The sequence below is a fragment of the Rhinopithecus roxellana genome, chromosome 7, assembly GCF_007565055.1.
Source record: "Rhinopithecus roxellana isolate Shanxi Qingling chromosome 7, ASM756505v1, whole genome shotgun sequence".
NCBI classification, from domain to species: domain Eukaryota; kingdom Metazoa; phylum Chordata; class Mammalia; order Primates; family Cercopithecidae; genus Rhinopithecus; species Rhinopithecus roxellana.
Window position 1 is genome coordinate 67,082,469 of NC_044555.1, and position 17,960 is coordinate 67,100,428.

Genomic DNA, 17,960 nt, shown 5'->3' on the forward strand with positions numbered 1-17,960 from the left:
AATTTTGGTATCAGGGTAACGTTGACATCATAAAATGATTTGGGAAGTGTTATTTTCTATTTTCTTAAGGAGGCTGCCTTCCATGTCTCTTTTTTTTTTGAGACGGAGTCTGGCTCTGTCGCCCGGGCTGGAGTGCAGTGGCCGGATCTCAGCTCACTGCAAGCTCCGCCTCCCGGGTTTATGCCATTCTCCTGCCTCAGCCTCCCGAGTAGCTGGGACTACAGGCGCCCGCCACCTCGCCCGGCTAGTTTTTTGTATTTTTAGTAGAGACAGGGTTTCACCGTGTTAGCCAGGATGGTCTCGATCTCCTGACCTCGTGATCCGCCCGTCTCGGCCTCCCAAAGTGCTGGGATTACAGGCTTGAGCCACTGCGCCCGGCTTCATGTCTCTTACCCACTCTTGTTCACTGAGTTTTTATGTATTTATTTTTGGTTGGGGGGAAAGACATTTATTGGAAAATACTGTGAACTCTCAGTAATAGTATCAAAGTCTATCTTCATATATTACCTATGTGGCATACAGAGGAGGCTGATGAAGGCTTGCTTTGGGAATTCTTCTGGTGCAAGTCAGTATGTGCTATTAGTCAGAACTGAAAGGCATAAGATCTTTGGAAACAAACAGAATTGAGGAATTTTTTGACAGGTTAAGGCACAAAATCGTGACCTTGTGAAGCTTATGTTACAATGTAGAGAGTATCTTATAATAAATGTTTTCAAGCTTAAAACATAAAAATACACGTTCCCAGGAAAAATTTGTGGTATTGTCTCATGTGGTGTGATGACAGAGGAATGAAATTGATTTTTACCAGACACTCCGGAAATAAACATTATCTCTTTTAGCTCAGTAAGTGCATGGAAACGGTGTTAGGGTTAAGGTCAATCTGGAAAGAAATTTCAAACACATGCTTAACAATTTATTGATGGCTTAGATCAGGATCTTGTAGGCAAGACAAGGGGAGGGATGACAGAGCCCGGGAGCTAAAATATATTGAAGGACTAGATTGATGTGCCTAGAGTAAGGCATTTGGGTCCAAAAAAACTGATTTCTCATCTAGAAAATGTGAAGAATGTGACTTGGTAGCAACACATTTGAACAAAGTTTTGGGGGTCTGGCTGATAAAATTGTTTCAAATCTTTCTTGTTAGCATTGCATGCCCACCGACATCCCAGAGGTCAATTCAGTTTCTAAGCAAAGGAAAACTGATCTTTCTCTTCTGCCAGGAATAGCTTACTCAGGTCTTGGGGTACACACTGCCCAGTGGGCCTCTTTCTTATCATCCCAGTTAGAATCCCTTTCTCTCTCTCTATATTTTGCAACTTTAACAGTTCAGTTTTTTGGCAATATATTGAACATATTTAAAGCATACAAATTTATCAGTTTTGATATCTGTATACATCCCATGAAACTATCACTACAATCAAGAAAAACATATTCATAGCCAGGTGCAGTGGCTCACACCCATAATCCCAACACTTTAGGAGGTCGAGGTGGGCAGATCACCTGAGGTCAGGAGTTCAAGACCAGCCTGACCAACATAGTGAGACCTCATCTCTACTGAAAATTAAAAAGTTAGCTGGGTGTGGTGGCGGGCACCTGTAATCCCAGCTACTTGGGAGGCTGAGACAGGAGGATCGCTTGAGTCCAGAAGTTCCAGGCTGCAAGGAGCCAAGATTGCACCACCGCGCTCCAGCCTGGGAGACAGAGAAATACTTTGACTTTAGAAGAATAAAAAATAAATAAAAAATAAAAATGGCTGGGCATGGTGGCTCACGCCTGTAATCCTAGCACTTTGGGAGGCCGAGGCAGGCAGATCACTTGAGGTCAGGAGCTCGAGACCAGCCTGGCCAACACGGTGAAACCCTGTCTCTACTAAAAATACAAAAAACTAGCCAGGCGTGGTGGCAGGTGCCTGTAGTCCCAGCTACTCGGGAGGCTGAGGCAGGAGGATCACTTGAACCGGGGAGGCAGAGGTTACAGTGAGCTGAGATTGCGCCACTGCACTCCAGCCTGGGCGACGGGATGAGACTCCATCTCCAAAAAAAGAAAAACATATTCATTACCCCCAGAATTTCCTCATGCTCCTCTGTAATTCCTCCCTCCCTCCACCCCATCCCTAGGCAACTGTCATTATAGATAAATTTGCATTTTCCAGAAGTTTATGTAAATGGAATCATATAGCATGTTCTCTTTTTTGCCTGGCTTCCTTCACTCAGCATAATGATCTTGTGTTTCATCCATATTGCTGCAGATATCAATAGTTTGGTCCTTTTTATTGCTGAATGGCATTCCATTGTATGGATATATCACAATTTATTGATCTATTTACCTACTGATGAAACTTCAAAAAAAATTTTAGCCATTCTAATAGGTGTGACCACTGAGATTTTCATTTTGTTACAGGATGTTTTCCCCTGGATGTTCTTTTGGTTCTTTTTAAAATCTGCTATGTCATTAGAAATTTTTTCCGCTCCCTGAAGATATTTTATAAGCTTATTAATGATTTGTAAAAACCTGGGCTAGGCGTGGTAGCTCATGCTTATAATCCCAGCACTTTGGGAGGCTAAGGTGGAAGGATCACTTGAGCCTAGGAGTTGGAGATCAGCTTGGGCAACATAGTGAGACCTCATCTCTACAAAAAAAAGAAAAAGAAAAAGAAAAAAATTAGCTGGGTGTGGTGGTGCGCGCCTGTTGTCCCAGGTACTGGGAAGGCTGAGGTGGGTGGATTGCTTGGGTCCAGGAGGTCGAGGCTGCAGTGAGCTGTGATCATGCCACTGCACTCCAGCCTGGGTGATAGCACAAGACCTTGTCTCAAAAACAAACCAGCCAACCTGGTAAGCTGATTTTAAAAATCTTTGTCTCTTAATTCCAATACATGCAGTAGGTTTGGAATTGTTTCTACTATCTGTCATTTTTGTTGCGTCTTACTTGTTTCCTTGTGTGCCTGATAATTTTGACTTGCTGGCTACTGCCCTGGAAAAAGTTTATGTCAGGCAGATAGGATGAAGTTAGCGGGGATTAGGATAAAAGTGTTTGCCTTCACGTGAACCCGGGAGGCGGAGCTTGCAGTGAGCCGAAATCACGCCACTGTGCTCTAGCCTGGGCCACAAAGCGAGACTCTGTCTCAAAAAAAAAAAAAGAAAAAAAAGTGTTTGCCTTCAGAGACTTTCTTTTTGTTTACACTATACATCTGAAATTATTAGTAAAGGAAGGGGAAACTTCAAATCAAGTACATGGCTTCAGCTCCCCTGGCTGCCCCAGGCTATGTGTACCTGGGTGCAAATCCATTCAAGGTGGACTGGTGGCCGCAATTTTTTCAGGGGAAGTTTGTTCCCAATTTCCTCATCTTTTGCTTTGCTCAGTGACAAGGCAGCTTTCTCTATAGTCTTCCGGTGTTGAAGGGAAATAAGGGCATGCTTAGCTGTCTCCTTTTAGCCTGGGGGGATTGCCTTTTGCATTCCTAACAATGAGGAGTGTCTACTAACAGATTCCCCAACTTGTACTGGCCTTAGATCTTAACCTTGGCTCTCTGGCACAGAAGTGTTCAGTAATGACAAATGCCCTGTTTGCAAAATGGGCCATGTGGTAACTCTGATATTCCACTTATCATTCTGATTAAAGGCTTTCATATAAAAATTGGTCACTGAGGCCTGCTGCGGTGGCTCACGTCTGTAATCCCAGCACTTTGGGAGGCCGAGGCGGGCGGATCATGAGGTCAGGAGTTCAAGACCAGGCTGGCCAACATGGTGAAACCCTGTCTCTACTAAAAATACGTGGTGGCGGGTGCCTGTAATCCCAGCTACTCGGGAGGCTAAGGCAGGAGAATCGTTTGAACCTGGGAGGTGGAGGTTGCAGTGACCCGAGATTGTGCCATTGCACTGCAGCCTGGGCGACAGGGCGAGACTCCGTCTCAAAAAAAAAAAAAAAAAAAATTGGTCACTGAGCTCCCCAATACCTCTTTTTATTCCCCCGAGACGGACTCTCACTCTGTTGCCCAGGCTAGTGTGCAGTGGTACAATCACGGCTCACTGCAACCTCTGCTTCTTCGACTCAAGCAATTCTCCTGCCTCAGCCTCCCAAGTAGCTGGGATTACAGGTGCCTGCCATCACACCTGGCTAATTTTTTTTTTTTCATATTTCGAGTATAGACAGGGTTTCACCATGTTGGTCAGGCTATCTTCGCAACTCCTGACCTCAAGTGATCCGCCCGCCTCAGTGTCCGGAAGTGCTAGGATTACAGGTGTGAGTCACCGTGCCTGGCCCCTGATACCTTTTCAGCTATTCAGTGTTTTCAAGGTCATTTTAAAAACATATTTTCTGCAGCACTTTTCATTTTTTTTTCATCCAGAGGATTTATCCAAATAATCTCATCCATCATTACGGGAAATAGGAAGCAAATCTGCTTTTTGCACTGCCATCACTCAGGATTCCTCCAGAGGACTCGGAGTTCTAGACACTGGTAAAACGTTTATATAGATAGATGATCTGACTAGGCAGAAGAGGTCTGCAATCTACACAATTATTTTCAATAAATGCCCATAATATATGGTAACACTAAAGAAGACATTTTGTAAAATGTGAATATCAGTAAGAATATAATGGCATCATCATGACAACGACTTAGAGATTGCTTTCCTCCTGCTTATGCTTAAACTGTTTCTCGAAGATCAGACTGGAAGACAATGCCAGATGGAAGGCTGCTGCTTCTCCATTTGGGCCCACGTTTCCTTATGTATAAAATGATGGTATCTGAAGTCCTCATCAGCTCCAACATTCTAAATTTAATACTAGTTTTTGGGGAAACACGGGATAGCTGAAAGAGGCGATCAAGCAAAAGAGATTAACTGAGAGATCTCTTAACTAGTGAGAAAAATAGATAAAAGCAGGAAGAAATTTCTATGGACTCGATGTCTTCAGTCTCTTTTAGTTGGGTTCAAATATTTTAGGAGGAACTGGCAGAATGCTTAACAGCTGTTATTTTTGCCACATGAAACAAAACTCAGACATTATTTCTTTTGTGCTAGAAATAATCTGGTATATCGCCCAAGTACCAACAAAGGTAAAACCATCAATATTTTCCAAAAGACAGTTCTTCTAAGGAAACTGTAATAATAATAGCAGAAATAGATTTTATCAAAATATACAGTGATCTGTGACTCCTCTTCTCTCAGTTAAAAACAGTGCCTAAAACCCCTAACTTTAGCCTGCTTTTAGGGCTTAAACTTTCTAGCAGAAAAGGTATTTTTAAAGGACTGGCAAGGTAAAGAACAAAGCTTCTGACTACCCTTTTCTTCTAACAGTGAAATACATTTTATCTTCAAATACTCTGAGTGACACTGAAGCGCTGCACCTACGTTTTTTGCTGCTGGTGGGATGGGATGGGCATGAAAGCATGTAGAAGGGCAAGGAGAAGGTACATTTTTAAAATGCCATTCTAAAACAATTGCAACAGCATATAGGAGTGGAGGGCTCTGCTCTGAGACCATGACTTGGCTCAGGGCTGGTCAACGAATCTCTTTCCAGACCTTCCTTTCTTTGTGTGTAAAATGAAGCCCTGACTCTGTAACTGGGATCTCACTAGATACTGAAGATATAGAATTCGTGGATGACTAATTTAAATTTTGTTTGGCTCGTAAAGGAAGGAATATATCAAACAGGTTTTACACTCTAAAATAATATAAAATTGGAAAATGGATGGTCAGGGCTTAGTTTTTATAATCAAGCAAAGCAAAACACGCATAAAAACATACCATTCCTGAAGTTCAGGAGAAGGAATGAGACCTGCGGTTCCATTTTTGGAATTTTCCAGTTTACCCTGCCACCAATTATGATCATCCTTACTAATAATCTGGATGATGTCACCAACTCTGAATCGAATGCCAGCTTCTTTGCAGGGGATGAGGTCATCCTTGGCTGGATCATATTCAAATTGTGCTCTTACATAGATCTATAAAACAGGAGTTTGTAAGAAAGGATGCCATAGTGATGTGAAAGAGAAGTTAGCTCTAATGTCATAACCACACAGCAACACTTACAATACTAACAGGACATTAGATGGTGAAAGCAAAAACAATGCATGGAAATACGACACAAAAAACTTCTACCGCTAGAAACAATGTACTAGTAATCTTTGATGTGTATAGCTTCAAAACTTTGCTGTTTTTATTTGGAAGGAATACTTGAAATACTTGTTTAATAAGAATAAAGACTTAATTTATGCTTTTGCTATAACAGAATAGGCCTATAATTATAGAAAAGTATGCTCACTCTTTTTTAAACCTGCATTGGTGATGCTGGCATTATGGATAAGTTGTCATGACTGTGTGGCAGCCTTTAAGCCATAAATACTAGCAGTCAGGATAGGTTTTAACCCTAAAGCAGCACACGAATTAAAACTAGCAAGAACTCTGGGTTGGTATCCTGCTGTAAAATGCTTATATGACAACTGGCAGTGTGTCTACCCACTGCTGATAAAGTTAAGTGTAACTCAAACAATTTTTTTAAAAGTTAAAAAAATAGCTTTATTTTTTTCTAATTTAGGTTTTAGATTTGTATTTTACTCTTCTGAGAGAATAAAAATGAATTTGAACCCTGGTTTCCCCAATGTAACACTTGAAATCAGCACAGAGCTTCAAGACATGCATAGTTCCAGGCTCTGAGTTTTATGATATGTGAATTTACTTAGGAAATAGATTAGCATTCAAGGGTTTATTATATGGTTGTATTTTATGAATTATTTGATTTTTAAATGCTTTAAGATAAGGTAATTCATATCCCATGTTGCATCAATTATACAGTCTTAAGACAAAATTATGGTTGAATTCTATCAGGTACTAATTTATACATATCTTAACAGTAAATCTGATTATTTTTAATACTATATTTCAAGATAAAAATCCCATAAAAAGTCTATCTCTTGAAATTAAAATTGAATATTAATGTTTAAGTCACTGTAAAACCAACCTGAAGACTTTGGAACCACTGTGTGATTTTTTTCTGTTTATTTTCAGCAATCCAGCCTATAAAATTAAAAAGTTTCTGCATTTGCATTTAAAATCTATACCTCTAAAGTGCTGGCAATTTGAAAGTTACTTGCCAGTGTTAGGCAGCACTTAACTTTTCATGTTTGAACTAGCACAGGTATATCAGGATGTAAAGCCAAGATAATTTATATTCTTTTCTTATTTTTCATTGCAAATGGCTTTTAGAAATACACATGCAAATATAAACTTAAGAAAAAGCTTTCAACTTCAGAAAACTGTTGCTTAAAAATGTTCATCAGCAGGTACTTTTTAGTTATTCTTAGAATTCTAAGAATGTTATAACCTTTAAAATTCTTTTGCATGCCAGAGGCAGGCCCATAGGCCCCCTCGAAGGATGAATTCTTAACCGTTAATATAAAATTATCAGGTTGAAATTACAATAACCATCACAGCTACAAAGATGTGAGGAAAAATTCTTTATAGAGAATTAGTCATGTGTAATGTGTTAAAATGAAATGGTACAAGCTCTCAATGCTCAAATGTTATGGTCCAAAATGCAAACATTATGGGATGGAAAGGGTTAATAAAGGATTGGCTATTAGCAGCTCAGTTTAGAGAAGTTTCTATAGAGGATATCTATTCACCTGTCGTCCTTTTGGTTGGGTAGTTGATGGCAAGTCCTGTAGAATAAAGCCAACCCAGGAGAAAAATTTTCATTTATTTTTCAAGAGTACAAAGTAATTTGTGTGTTCTGTTACAATATGGTTAAAAAAATGAGCTAGATTTAAGTTGTAAAGAGATGATATACATTATTCCATTTCTCAGAAATGTTGAGTTATCAAAAAAATCAAACCCAGGCCATTTAGCAGCAAGCTGAAGAAAGCAGGTAAGTTTAAGCAGAGAGATAATGTGTTCTTAAGAAACAACTCAGCATCTTCAACACAAAAGCCACTGCAAGTGAAACAGCCTATTAAAAAATAAATAAATAAATAAAAGGAGCTGTTGCCCTTTTCAACTTAGTCACTGCAACCATTTAGATTTTGAAAAATTCAATGGCTATATGGTTTTTCATCTTAAAAGCATTAAATGTTAACTGTTATGAATGAATTCCTTTGGTAGCCTATTTTAAAGTTGAAAATAAAGTTGTAGAAAATTTTCTTTCATAATTTCTCTTACTGATATACTTAGAATATCATTCCATTTGAGATAATTTCTAAATTATTTACAATTTTACCTGATAAAAAAGTTGATATATTCTCAAACGGCAAATTAAAAGTCAGGATAGAAGAATACTGCTGCATTATTAGAACTCTCAATAATTTTAACTGGGTGATAAACAGCAGTATTAGCAACAAATATTGCCAACCTGCACCTGTTAAGTGCTTCCATTTGTTTAACTAAGTTAAAAACAATTCTTTCTATATTCCAAAACGGATAGTTCTGAAAAAATTTAAAACTCCAAGTTCAAGTCAAATATAAAGTACTTTGTGTTAAAGATGTGATAACAGCGTGGCTTAAGTGCAGTTTGAAGCCAGTTCTTTTTGCTTTTCATATCCAGGCAAGGCTTATAATTCACAAAAATATGTGCACGTACCACAATAACAGAGGGCACACCAATTCGTAAACTTAGATAGCGGAAACTAAAACATGTTGCTGATATCACTCAGAATAGAAAACTACAAAGCCCAAGAATACCCAAATGCCTACTCTGCAAAATTTTTACATTTATCTTTTTCAAATTAAAAAATATTTAGAAGTTTAAACAAATTTCCATTTACATCGTTTGTATAGGTTTGAGCAAAGAAATACATACAAGTGGGGTGGCATAGAAATATTTTTAGAATGACCAAAGCAGTATTGAACTACATTTCTTCAAATTTAACTGCTGAAGGGAATTTTTAATGAGAAGGAAATGTTAAAAAAGATTTTCCAGGAGTAAAGTGCATTGTAGCTGTAGTAGCCTTGTATATCAGCAGAAGACACTATTTCCACTGAACACATGTAACTAGAACACTCATGGCAGGTGAGCACCAACAAAATTGTCACACTTTGCTGTGTGGAGCTAAAGTTCTTACCGAAACAGAATTGTTAGTGCTGCTATGACCATTAGCTGGGGACTGTCTGGAAGTGGAAGGGGAATCTCTCTGAAATAAGACACAAGGTTCATTAACACAGAACACCAGCACAGAAACACAGAGATATTTACATCAACAGTAACAACCACAGTCTGACAACCATTTCCTTTGAGGTTTGAGCTGCATAAGTGCCATACTGACTTGCTTGCATGATTTCACAGAAGTATGAAAAAAATTTTGCAGTTCGAAGGCTCACATATTATAAGTGATGACCGTGTCATTCATTTTAATCAATTCTTTCCTATCTCTAACATTCTATACCTTTTCTTTCTTTTAATGAGACCTAGAAGAGTGACTTGATATTAAACCCTATCAAGTATAAGATGACAAATATTACTATAAAATTATTGTGCTGAAGATCCCAACTGCCTAATTTTTATTAAAGATTAGGTTTGAAAAGTATTTAACAATTTTTAGTACCTCAGTGTCAAGAGTTACTAACTGACCCAATATGAAGAGAAACAAACCTAAGATTTCACATGTTATAATTCCTTCAGAATCTTTCTATTATAGAATAAATATTATTACTAGTAAGGGTAAAAGAGATATACATCACAGAAGAACTCTTTTTAAAGACCATTTTAGTAGATTGATTAAAACAATAATCTCAAGCCTATAATAATATTACACTTCTGGCAAAGATCCTAGGAGCCACAGCCAGTCTTCCTATATCCAGGCTCCTCCGTCGCTTGCTTTCTCTCTACTATTCTACACACTCAAAATATTTTCCAGGCTCCATTCTTAACGATAAGAACAAGGAGAGGTAGGAAATAAGTACTTTTAAATTTTTGCTTCTGTAGAGTTCTTTTAAGCCTTAGAAATGTGCATGTCTCTTTAAAAGACATTTGTTTTTTTCCCTAGATGACTTAAGAGCATTTCTAGAACCTGTTAGCCTTAAAGGTAATGAGATCCCTTAGAAGACCATTCTCATATGTTAGTGAGCAAGACTGATCTCCAGGTGCCAACCGCAGAGACTCAAGTCAGTAGAGCCAGGGTGAGGGGCAGGGGTCTACTCTTTAACCAAGGACCTCGGGGATGCAGATGCAGGTGGCCAGAGAGACTTCTTTTTTTTTTTGAAATATTGCCCTAGCTGGGAAGAGTCCAACCACAAACTTGCAATTCTGCCAGGGAAGAGGAGGGCCAAAAAGGCTGGGGATGGAGCTAGGAGAGAAGTATCATTATTTTTCCTACTATTCAAAGGCAAAGAAGGTAAGAGGGGTTTCTTTTTACTCAAGAACATAGAATTTACATCTATGATACTGGTTCCACCCCAAACTAGTTCGACCACTTAAAAAACAAAAGAGAAACTTACGTTATATTAATAACTAACAGTACCTTCTGGTTAGTTAGCCAAAAAGACAAAAATCAATTGTATTTACTAAATTTCTTCAACAGATGAGAAATGATATAAGGACATCTGTAATTCTAGAATATTAAAATTATTTACATAAAATGTTAAGTGTGACATTCTTTGTTTCCCAGCAAAGTTTGTGCTCTAGGTAACAAATTTCAATGCTCTGAATCCTGGAACAGAAGCAATTCTGCATTTTCTTTTGAAATATACTATTAATTGAAGTTCCACAAAAAGCCACCAAGAGGAGCTCAAGACCCGTTATAATGGACACCTCAACTGCCATGGCTCACCAAAAATACACTTGACAAAACTACACATTTTAATATGTATCTTCAATAGGTTTTAAAAAAATATGAAGCCTCTGATTTTTCTTATAAAATTTACACCATCACTAGAGACTAGAAGTATTACAATTTCTCTCTCAGGTTCTTCTAAGTACAAATCCAATAAGTTACCTGTCAGTCTTAAAAATTAACTTTAGGAAATGTGTACTTCATATTGATGCACACATTCTTAGAAGATGCACATGAAAGAACAAGCTTCAATAAATAACACTCGAGCTGAATGTGCAATGACCAAAGGATGATACCATTTATGCCCATTTATATTTCCAATATAAAAAGAATAGATTTTTGAATCTCATTTAATAACCAACACGAAACTGAATAATATAGGTTAGAAGAACTATAATTTCTATAGGATAAACCTATTTCAAGAAAGAAACTTCGGGGCTGTATTACTCTAGAAAACTTACTTGTTTACAGATGACATACCATTCTAAATTTGAACAATTTTACAAAAGGTTGCAAAAGCCTATTTCCCTCTAGTGAAGTCAATTATCAATTCATTGCAGACTTCCATCTAGAGACCTGTCGCAATTACATGAACAACTCTATCTCAACAGAAATAGATCACTTCTCAGATTCTTGGAAAGAAGAACTATCTATGTGATTTCTTAACAAGGGAAGTGAATGAACTTCCTGGAAATATTATTGCAATTATGGCCTTTAGTTTTTTTCCCTCAGACACTCCGTTTTTTCCTTATTAAGCCTTATGTCATTATTTATAACTTCTCCACATTTTGTTCAGATTTCAGCCTGCAAAAAGTTCAAGTGCTGAGGAGATCCACATGGAAGCAGGGCTGAGTAGGTGGATGGGACCTACTCTGTTCCGTTATCTTTGTTGTAAAATTGGTGTGCAGTGATCTAACAGCACAGGCAGAAACAATCTCCCAGAAAGCAAAAACATACAGCCATCAGCAGACAGTTAGTTAAGAACTGAGAGGAGATGGGGGTGGTTTGTTAGAGTCATTACCTCACAGGATGAAGACTGAGTACGGTAACTTGGCACAATCTTGAAGGTAATACTCCCCCGCATTTCCCTCTGGAGAGGGGGAAAAAAAAAGAAAGAAAAGTTTTCTTACAAACAAATGTTCGCAAAACCATGTAAGAAGCCACTCAAAATATGTGGGGGCAATTAGCACAAGCCATCTGAGAGCACACAGCCCGACAATGAAACCTAGTCATGAAGCAGGGACTGCTTGAGTTAACAGTAGAGGAAGTTCCTGGGAAAAGCCCAGCAGCCGATTGCCTTACTCATATAGCAATGGTCTCACAGATCTTCAATGGTCACCTTTTTATAGACATGAATACAAAACTTTCTAAGTGACATGCCTTTCAAAAGTGAATATACATTGAATTAGATAATAAACTAGGTAATTACATAAAAATTATATTGAGTATGCCACATTATAATGGTATACCCCATAGAATATGCTTTTCACTTTTTAAAAATTTTTATTTATTTATTTTGAGAGAGTCTTGCTCTGTCATCCAGGCTGGAGTGCAGTGGCAGCATCTTGGCTCACTGCAACCTCTGCCTCCCAGGTTCTGGTGACTGGCCTGCCTCAGCCTCCCAGGTAGCTGGAATTATAGGCATGTGCCACCATGCCTTGCTGATATTTGTATTTTTAGTAGAGACAGGGTTTTACCATGTTGGCCAGGCTGGTCTCAAACTCCCAACTTCAGGTGATTCGCCCACCTTGGCCTCTCAAAGTGCTGGGATTATAGGCGTGAGCCACCGCACCCAGCCACTTTTTGCTCACTAATTTTGGCTTTAAAAATTTTTTTTTGGTGAGTCTGTGAAGTTTATTTCATACTTAATAGGTATTCATAACCTGGGGGCTACTACACTGCAGTGGGAAAAGGGACCAGAGGCCCAAAACACCTCTGTCTGCTTGCTGTGACAATGAACACAGGCAAAGGCTGTCATTTTGCCTTTTTTAAAAATCCAAAGCCTAATTTGAATACAGATTTTGGATATGTATGGTCAAAAATGGCCTGGTGAACCATGGCTTTCCTCCCTTCTATGCTGTAGAGAAATCCACGACAGCTGGCTATGACTCAGCTCAACAGGAAAGAGGTTTCTGACACTGCTGATGTCAGGAGAGTTGAGGTCAGTGAGAAACTAGTTCACATGTATAAAAGCTGAAAAGGTTTTCTTTAAACATCTGCTTAGTAAGAAACAGGAGATAAAGGATAAAAGGAGAGTGTTAAAGCCCACATTGCTAAAGACAGGCAAAATGTTTGTAAACTCCATTGTATTTCAACATTTTTCTAGTTGTCAGTTTTGTGAATGTTATATAAGTTCAAGTCCACATAAATATGGTACCAGAAATTCTCTGATTACAGAATACTCCTCATCTGTGTATTTAAAAACAAGCTAACAGAGTAAAAGTCAATTTTAGGAAAGGAAAAACTTTCATTTACTTACAAGCATTTTTTGCAGCTGTTCCACTGTTTGGTTAGCCACACTGATGCCATTGATTTCTCGAATTTCATCACCAACGTGAAGTGTACCTAAGAAATTATATAACATTATAAACATGAAATGATATATGCTTTTATAGTAACAAAATCCAGAGGCATTAATGTAATTTTTAAAAACTAAGTTGAATATTGAGGGCCAATATTTCAGAGACAGACACAAGTTTGGTTGCAGCACAATTATTTAACTCATGTAGTAACCTCATCAAAACAGATATATCTACTTATGGAAGGCACAGTTTTGATGGATGGCTGCAGAAATCTGTTTATTTTTCTGAGAGAGGTGGTATGTATAGTGGTTTAAAAGTATGGCTTCTGGATCCAGACTGCCTGGGTTCAAATTCCCGTTTCCTTGCTTACTAGCTTTAAGATCTTGGGTAAATTACTGGAATGCTCCCTACCTCAGTTTTCACATTTGTAAAATGGAGATGAAAACAGTACCCATCTCATAGGACTGTTTTAAGAGCTAAACAAATTTAATATATGCAGAAGGCTTAGAACTGTTCTTGGCGCATAACAAGCACCATGTCAGTGTTTGCTGCTATCGTTATCTGCCAGATATGATACGAAGGTTGTTAATTTTCCAAGAGTTGTGACATGATAATATCTACATAACAGCAAGTTCTGTTAAACATAATTTAATCTTTGGTTGGCATTTCAGCATCTTGTAATACTTCAGCTATAAAGAAATGACCAAGAACCAATGCGTAGAGTGTTATTTACAATTTTGCTTCCTTATTTATAAATCGTGCACAAATTTACATACTGACCTGGCTTCATTACAAAAAGATAACTCCGCATGCAACAATTAAAGAATAAACGTTCATCTTAAGTACACATGGGCCATTTATAAAAATGATTAAAGTGCTATGCTATAAAGCAAGTCTCGACAAACCTCAAAGAAATGGTGTCATACAGACTACATTCTTCGACCACAATGCAATTAAGTTAGAAGTAAATTACAAAAAGATATACAGAAAATCCCGTGTGAAAAGTAACAGACAATTATAAATAACTTATAGGTCAATGAAAAGTATCATAATAGAAATGTAAAAATACTTAGAACTGAGTTATAAAAATGCTTCATATCAAAACTGGTGGGATATATCAAGACAGTATCTATAGGGAGAGTTTAGTCTTAAATGCACATATTAGAAAAGAAGGCTGGGCCAGGCACAGTGGCTTACACTTGCAATCCCAGCACTTTGGGAGGCCGAGGTGGGCGGCTCACGAGGTCAGGAGTTCGAGACCAGCCTGGCCAATATGGTGAAACCCCGTCTCTACTAAAATATAAAAATTAGCCATGTGTGGTGGTGGGCACCTGTAATCCCAGCTACTTGGGAGGCTGAGGCAGGAGAATTGCTTGAACCCGGAAGCAGAGGTTGCAGTGAGCACAGGTCGCACCATTGCACTCCAGCCTGGGCGACAGAGCGAGACTCCATCTCAAAAAAAAAAAAAAGAAAAGAAAAAGAAGAGAAGGCTGGGCATGGCGGCTCATGTCTATAACCTCAGTGTTTTTGGAGGCTGAGACGAGAAGATCACTAGAGGCCAGGAGTTTGAGACCAACCTGTGCAATAAAGCAAGACTCTATCTCTACAAAGTATTAAAAAAATTAGGTGGGTGTTGTTGCTTGTAGTCCTAACTCAGGAATCTGAGACAGGAGGATTACTTGAGCCCAGGAGTTTGAGGAGGTTGCAGTGAGCTATGATTATGCTACTGCATTCCAGCCTGGCTGATGGAGCGAGACCCTGTCTCAAAACAAAAAAAGAAAGAAAGAAAGACTGGAAATAAATGAACTATGTGTCAAATTTGTAAAGTTAGCTAAAACTAATAGAAAGTTAAAAAAAAGGAGATAATAAAAATTAGGTCATAAAACGATGAAACAGAGAATAAACATATAATGAAGAGAATGAACCAAACCCAGAGTGGGTTTCTGAACAAACCTCTGGCAAGGTTGATCAAGAAAAAAAGAGTAGGCACAAATAAACAATACTAGAAATGAACAGGGGACGTAATGACAAAGACGGCAGAGAATAAAAAGGTAAGAGAATACTATGAAGAAGCTCTCTGAAATAATATTTTAAAACTTAGATTTTTTAAGGAAAATGTAATTTACCAAAACTCACTCAAGAAATAGAAAGCCTGGATGGCCTTTTAATGTTAAAGAAATTGAAGCAGTTGTTAAAAAACAAAAACAAAACTTTCTTAAAACTAAAAACCAAAACGCCAGGCTCTGATACTTTTATAGGCAAGTCCTACCAAACTTTCAAGATACAAATCATTCCAATATTATATAAAGTCTTTCAGAGAACTGAAGAGGGAATACTCTCCAAGTCACTGTATGTGGTAGATATAACTTTGAAACTAAAATCAGGCAGAGATATATAAGAGAGGAAAATTAACTACGGGCCAGTCTTACTCATAAATGCAAATAGTGAGATCTTATAAACAAAACATTAGCACATGGACAGGCAGTACCTAAAAAAGATAATATGTAATGACTAAGCTGAGTTTATCTGAGAAATGCAAGGGTGGTTTATCATTAGGAAATCTTTAAAAGCCATTCACCACATTAACAGATAAAAGGAAAAAAACAAATGATCATCTCAGCAGATACTGAAAGAGCATTTGATTAAATTCAAAACCCATTCACGTTTAAAATGCTCAGCAACTACGAATATAAAGGAACTTCTTTAGCCCCATTAAAAGGTATGTACTAAAAATCTACATTATTCTTAATGAATAAATATTGGAAAGGTTCTTTTTTAAAAAAACATTTTTTTTCCCCCTAGAGACAAGGTCTCTCTCTGACACCCAGGCTGGAGTACAGTGGTGTGACCATAGCTCACTACAGCCTCAAACTCCTGGGCTCAAGCAATCCTCCCACTTCAGCTTCCTGAGTAGCTGGGACTAGAGGCGAGCACCACCATGCCCGGCTAATTTTAAATTCCTTTTAAAAATAAGAATATGACAGGATGTCTACTATACTACTCCTTGAAAGACTGCAGGTCCTAGCCAGTGCAGTAACATAACAAAGAGAAGTTAAAGAAATAATGATGTTCCCCACTGTCAATATCAGACAGATCAACGAGACAGAAGGTTAACAAGGATATCCAGGACCTGAACTCAGCTCTGCAACAAGCAGACCTAATAGGCATCTACAGAACTCTCCACCCGAAATCAACAGAATATACATTCTTCTCAGCACCACGTTGCACTTATTCTAAAACTGACCACATAATTGGAAGTAAAGCACTCCTCAGCAAATGTAAAAGAACAAAAATCACAACAAACTGTCTCTCAGACCAGAGTGCAATCAATTAGAACTCAGGATTAAGAAACTCACTCAAAACCGCACAACTACATGTAAATTGAACAACTTGCTCCTGAATGACTACCGGGTAAATAACAAAATTAAGGCAGAAATAAAGATGTCCTTTGAAACCAATGAGAACAAAGATACAACATACCAGAATCTCTGGGACACATTTAAAGCAGTGTGTAGAGGGAAATTTATAGCACTAAATGCCCATAAGAGAAAGCAGGAAAGATCTAAAATCGACACCCTAACATCACAATTAAAAGAACTAGAGAAGCAAGAGCAAACAAACTCAAAAGCTAGCAGAAAACAAGAAATAACTAAGATCAGAGCAGAACTGAAAGAGATAGAGACACAAAAAACCCTTCAAAAAAAATCAATGAATCCAGGAGCTGGTTTTTTGAAAAGACCAACAAAACTGATAGACTGCTAGCAAGACTAATAAAGAAGAAAAGAGAGAAGAATCAAATAGACGCAATAAAAAATGATAAAGGAGATATCACCACCGATCCCACAGAAATACAAACTACCATCAGAGAATACTATAAACACCTCTATTCAAAGAAACTAGAAAATCTAGAAAAAATGGATAAATTCCTGGACACCTACACTCTCCCAAGACTAAACCAGGAAGAAGGTGAATCTCTGAAAAGACCAATATGTTGGCTGTGAGATTGAGGCAATAAGCCGGGCGCGGTGGCTCAAGCCTGTAATCCCAGCACTTTGGGAGGCCGAGACGGGCGGATCACGAGGTCAGGAGATCGAGACCATCCTGGCTAACACGGTGAAACCCCGTCTCTACTAAAAAAATACAAAAAAAAAAAAAACTAGCCGGGCGCTGTGGCGGGCGCCTGTAGTCCCAGCTGCCCGGAGGCTGAGGCAGGAGAATGGTGTAAACCCGGGAGGCAGAGCTTGCAGTGAGCTGAGTTCTGGCCACTGCACTCCAGCCTGGGCGACAGAGCGAGACTCCGTCTCAAAAAAAAAAAAAAAAAAAAAAAAAGAAATTGAGGCAATAATTAATAGCTTATCAACCAAAAAAAGTCCAGGACCAGACGGATTCACGGCCGAATTCTACCAGAGGTATAAAGAGGAGCTGGTACCATTCCTTCTGAAACTATTCCAATCAATAGAAAAAGAGGGAATACTCTCTAACTCATTTTATGAGACCAACATCATCCTGATACCAAAGCCTGGCAGAGACACAACAAAAAAAGAGAATTTTAGACCAATATCCTTGATGAACATCGATGCAAAAATCCTCAATAAAATACTGGCAAACCAAATCCAGCACCAGCAGCACATCAAAAAGCTTATCCACCACGATCAAGTCAGCTTCATCCCTGGGAT

The 17,960-nt window shown here is 38.3% G+C and overlaps 1 protein-coding gene across 8 annotated transcripts in view; it reads right to left on the minus strand.

The window, feature by feature from the left end:
• Positions 1 to 17,960, minus strand: part of CASK (calcium/calmodulin dependent serine protein kinase) — a 403,174-nt gene that overhangs the window by 33,882 nt on the left and 351,332 nt on the right. For 2 of the 8 annotated variants that reach the window (XM_030933842.1, XM_030933843.1), the window contains exons 16-20: positions 13,242 to 13,327; positions 11,784 to 11,852; positions 9,056 to 9,124; positions 7,625 to 7,660; positions 5,748 to 5,944 (exon numbers count right to left, since the gene is read on the minus strand). In XM_030933842.1, the coding sequence (XP_030789702.1) occupies positions 5,748 to 5,944; positions 7,625 to 7,660; positions 9,056 to 9,124; positions 11,784 to 11,852; positions 13,242 to 13,327 (457 nt within the window). The remainder of the gene's footprint in view (positions 1 to 5,747; positions 5,945 to 7,624; positions 7,661 to 9,055; positions 9,125 to 11,783; positions 11,853 to 13,241; positions 13,328 to 17,960) is intronic. The other 6 variants (XM_030933849.1, XM_030933844.1, XM_030933846.1 and 3 more) reach the window with 3 other exon arrangements.